The sequence below is a fragment of the Peromyscus leucopus genome, chromosome 14 (genome assembly GCF_004664715.2).
Source record: "Peromyscus leucopus breed LL Stock chromosome 14, UCI_PerLeu_2.1, whole genome shotgun sequence".
Taxonomy (NCBI): Eukaryota; Metazoa; Chordata; class Mammalia; order Rodentia; family Cricetidae; genus Peromyscus; species Peromyscus leucopus.
Genome location: NC_051075.1, coordinates 81,972,678 through 81,977,622, shown reverse-complemented (window position 1 = coordinate 81,977,622; position 4,945 = coordinate 81,972,678). Strand labels below are relative to the sequence as shown.

The following is a 4,945-nucleotide window of genomic DNA, read 5'->3' as shown; positions in this document are numbered from 1 at the left end:
TAGAAAAGAATACAGGAATAAATTGTCCTTTTGTAGCATGAATTTTTGTGTTACTGTGTGGAGTTACATTTCAGACATCTAAACAGACATACACACAAAATCCTGTGCAGGTCTCTTGGCTTTTCTTCTTGTAAACACCTTTCAAATTTATCCTTCATTGTGAAAACATTCAGCTCCTAAAAAGCTTTACTAACACATTCACTGTTGAGGAATAAGAGGATCCTGTACTTGGAGAGGTAGACAGAGAGATGAAGCTGTCTAAGGAGACATACCCTCTACCCATGAGGATCCTTGTCAGAGATATCTTCTGTCTTCTTTCATTCCCTTAATTAATGCAAACACACTATGGGAAATACATTGAGTCACAGTTTAAACTGGCTTGACTTTTATCTCCTTCTCTATGTGAATATATGTTTCTCGAGTTGTTAACGGGTCTGTCAACACTGCAATGGTTCCTCCTCTTTCTGTTGATTCCTGTATCTGAGTGTCTCCTGAATTCATAGATGGATAAATGAGGGGCTGCATCTGAGTTCAAGATTCATTGTGCTTTTCTGAGATCAGGTGCTCTGACCCAGTTGTAGCCAGATGAAGGCTGCAAAGACCCCATTCTCTCCTCTTGTCACCTTATTACAAGTGGGGACTGCTGGAACTGGATTCACCAGAGAGGAGCCTGGGATTGAGAGGGACATTGATGATCATGTCGCCACAATTTCAAAACAGTTCCTGAAACATCCAGTCAGCATCTTCAGATAAAGAGGAAACATTCATCCCTGCAGCTGAGCTTTGTGAGCACTGAAGTTTCAGGGATCTGTTACAGCTCAAGGGAGACAGTGCAACTTCAGTTTAAGCAATGGCAGACCAACCTGCAGGGGAGCTCCTGACCAGCAGGGGGCACAATAGAGCCAAGAATCCCAAGTTAGAGAGATGAGGTTGGTGTGTGTGAAGGAACTCTGTATCCTCTGTGGTTTCCTTTCTTAACGTTTTTAGCTGACCTGCACCTGCTGTGAGTGACAAGTAACATGTCCATGCTCAAACAAAACAAAGATTCTTTGTTATACATTTCACAGGTTTAAATATTCTTTTTTATTTTGCTGAGTTTTAATTTATTTTTTATAGTATTTTTTGAAAATAAATTTTCAAACAATGTATTTTAATTACTTATTTCCTTCTTCCAAACTGTTCTAGATCCTTCCTGTTTCTCCACCACCCAGGTCCTCACCCTTTCTTTCTCTCTGTAGAAAGCAAACACATAGACAAAACAAAATATAATAAAACAAATGATTTTAAAAAATAGACAAGCATATGAAAACAATGAAACACACACAAAAACACAACTCTGGGACCATTGTATACAGGCAAAAGACAATTTAGACAAAAAGAAATGCACAAAGAAGTGGTATGATAGAAAATATCTACAAAAATACCATTAAGGTCATCCTGTGTTGGTCATCTACTCTTGGGCCTGCATCCACCCTTAAGTGTGGTTAATGTACCCAATGAGACTCCATTAGAGAAAACTAATTCTTCCTTTGCAAATATCAATGGCTGAAACATCTTGCTTTGGGCTGAGATCCCGTGTCTGTGTCCCTCTCTCAACACTGGAACCCCATCTGGACTGGATCCGTGCAGGCATGGTGTGTGCTGCCACAGTCTCTGTAGGTTCATATGTGCATCAGTCCTGATGTGTCTGGAGTATAGTTTCCTAAGTCATCTACCTGCACTGGCTCCTACAATCTATTATGTTTTTAATTTTTCCCAGAGAAAATTCTAACTATTGAGTTATTGTGAGCAACTGAGAGAAATGTCAACACTTCACACTGTTTAAGCACCTGTAGGGCCTCTCTGACTGTTAACTTATAAGGAGTTATCCTGTGCCTGGCACTGAGATATTCAATTGATAAATCATGATTTTGGGAAACAGCACTGGTGATCCATGCAGGTACCTCTGTTGAAAGGCTCACAGGTTAAAAAAAAATACAAAGCTTATCCATGTGCTCTCTTAGCTTTCTGCAATAACTCAGTTAACTGCCAATCATGATGAGAATGAGACCACTGAGACAATCCTAGTAGCTAAACTACATCTCCTCTAGTTATAACCAGCTTTGCACACAGCTTTCTTAAATTTATTGTTTTCAATAAAATATTGTATCATCAGATCCATAAAACCATACAATATCTGAACAAACACACACAAAGTATCAGTCCAAGGAAAATTGCAAATGTAGAACTAGGCCACCATGAATAGTTCATTATTTCCCTGTGTTTTGTTATAGAAATAACAAGGGTGATTTATGTTTCTCTTTACTCCAGAGTGTGCTTTCCTTTACTGCCACTATTCTCCTTTCGTTTTCTCACACCATGCATGTTCTATGTCCTCTAAATCTTTATTTTTTAACTTATTCTGTAAGACCCTATAGTCACACATAGCTTTCTTATCATCCCTCATTTTGGTTTGCGTTACACCAGTGCCTGATCTATCAATTTCAAATACCACTCCATCTTTGAACCTTTCTTTCTCCAGTATCCCATTTCTGGTTTCATATTATTTCTATTTTATTAGACCTTCTACCTCAATTTCTTAGACCACAATGACCTAATTTTAGTGACTTGGCTTCTACAAATTAAATCCACAAAGCAAATATTCAAATCTGGGAGAAAGGTATGAGTCAGAATATGAAGCATTTTTTTTCATGGCCCTTGGTGACCTCACTCAGCACATGTTTTTCCATTTCCATCCACTTACTTATAGAGTTCTTATCTATATGTTCCACATTTTCATTATCTATTTGTCCTTTGTTGGGAATCTAGGTTGATTCCCTTCCCAGCTCCTGTGAATAGACTGGCAATAAACATGGATGTGCAAGCGTCTCCATATTTGGATGTAGAATCATTACAGTATATCCTTGGAGGAATAAAGCAAGGGCACAGTATAGTTTCATTTAACATTTTTGATGAAATTTCCAAGTTGGGACACTAGTGTATACTCTCATTAACAGTGAATGATGATCATCCTTTTTCCACATGCAAGCATGTATTTGTTATAACTTATTTTCTTGTTTGTAATCAGTCTTACTAATGTAAAAATGGAACATTAAAGTTGATTTTATCTGCACTTCACTGTGAGCTAAGGACTATATTTGCAGATTATAGAGAAACCAACCATAAACTGAATTGGAAATTCTCCCTGCTGCCTAGGTTTCCTAGTGCAGGAAAGTGCTATTCAGCCTTCAGGGAGAGAAAAGTCACCAATGATCTTACACTATACAAGACCTTGCTGTCTACAGTACCAGACTCCCAGGAAAATGCACCCACTAGTGCCTGAATGGTATGTGGTGATCAACTGCTTTCTAATTAAATTCATTGCGTGTTCCACAGGAAAGACTGTATCCCAGGTAGACATGATTGAAAGTCCTTGGCTTGGAAGTCTATTTCCCTAAGTTATCGTACTAATGTTGCAATAAATATCAATGTACAAATATTTCTGAGGTATGTTCTCTTTAGGTCATTTCACTGAGTTATTTCTATGTAACCTTTAGGAATGGCAAATACTAATTGAATGTATCTAAAAGGAAGTTTCAAATCCTCTCAGTTCAGCAGATTTTGGTATTTCCAGTCACCACCATCACCATCAGAACCACTTTCTTAATCTTGTCACGAAGTGGAGCCAATTCCACAGGCCTGAAATCTATTGAGAGCTTACGCCCTGAGGTTACACCCACAGCATCTGCACAGGGCTGAGGGCAAGGGTATGGGATGCATTTCCTCAGCGAGGATTAGGACTTGGAACTCAGCATCCTGCTGCCTGACCCAGGTGTCCTCTATCTACTTCTTCTCCAGCTGGACTAGATCCTTATCTAAGAAGTACCCTGCTTATGTATATGCAAATTACATGAGTCTATGGTGGTAAATACAGAGATGTCCACACCCCAGAACAACATATGACCAGTGTCCTCTTCACAGTCACTGAGCACAGAGATCCTCACCATGGGATGGAGCTGGACCATTCTCTTCCTCCTGTCAGTAACTACAGGTAAGGGGCTTTCCAGTTCCAAACCTGAACAAGGAACAGGGACTGAAGTGACAATGACATTCACTCTGCCTTTCTCTCCACAGGTGTCCACTGCCAGGTCCAGCTGCAGCAGTCTGGTGCTGGGCTGGTGAAACCTGGGTCCTCAGTGAAGTTATCCTGCAAGGCTTCAGGCTACACTTTCACTAGCTATGTTATGCACTGGGTGAAGCAGAGTCCTGGACAGGGCCTGGAGTGGATTGGATGGATTTATCCTGGAGATGGTGATACTAAGTACAATCAGAAGTTCCAGGACAAGGCCACACTGACTGCAGACACATCCTCCAGCACAGCCTACATGGAGCTCAGAAGCCTGACATCTGAGGACTCTGCGGTCTATTACTGTGCTAGACACACAGTGTAGCAACCCACATCCTGAGTGTGTCAGAAACCCTGGGGGGCAGGAAGCTGCCCTGGGACTGAAATGACAGAGAAGATTAGCCTGGAGACTTGTTCAAAAATAATCATTGTCAGTGTCCGTTTGTCTGTCATTTCACAGTCTTATAGAGTTTTTGTCAGCTGTTCAAAAGGGAAAATGCTGGGAATAAAGTGATGTTGATTCAGGTTGCCCCTAGAGTACACCATACTTTGACCAGCTGTTTACCAGTTACAACCTCCATTCACATGATTACTTTTTAATAAACTAAAATAGGACGAACTGTGTCAATATATTATGATATGAATATCTCTTAAATCTAGGGGACTGGAACTTTTGCTGGAGTAGCTGGGAATTAGCTATAATATGAATCAGGCCAGTACAACACAAATTAACAGCATGTGCACAGACAAAGCCCCTTTCATAGTCCAATTTGGTTTCCCTAAAACAAGCACAGGCAGTTTGTTAGAAGGGGTCCCCATAGATTTTGGGGTAGGTGTTTT

The 4,945-nt window shown here is 40.3% G+C and overlaps 1 gene segment (V, D, J or C); it reads left to right on the top strand.

The window, feature by feature from the left end:
* Nucleotides 1-3,942: 3,942 nt before the first annotated feature.
* On the top strand, nt 3,943-4,430 carry LOC114686622. The segment is given in 2 exon segments: nt 3,943-4,030; nt 4,114-4,430. Coding segments are annotated over 2 exon segments (363 nt in total).
* The last annotated feature ends 515 nt before the right edge of the window (nt 4,431-4,945 follow it).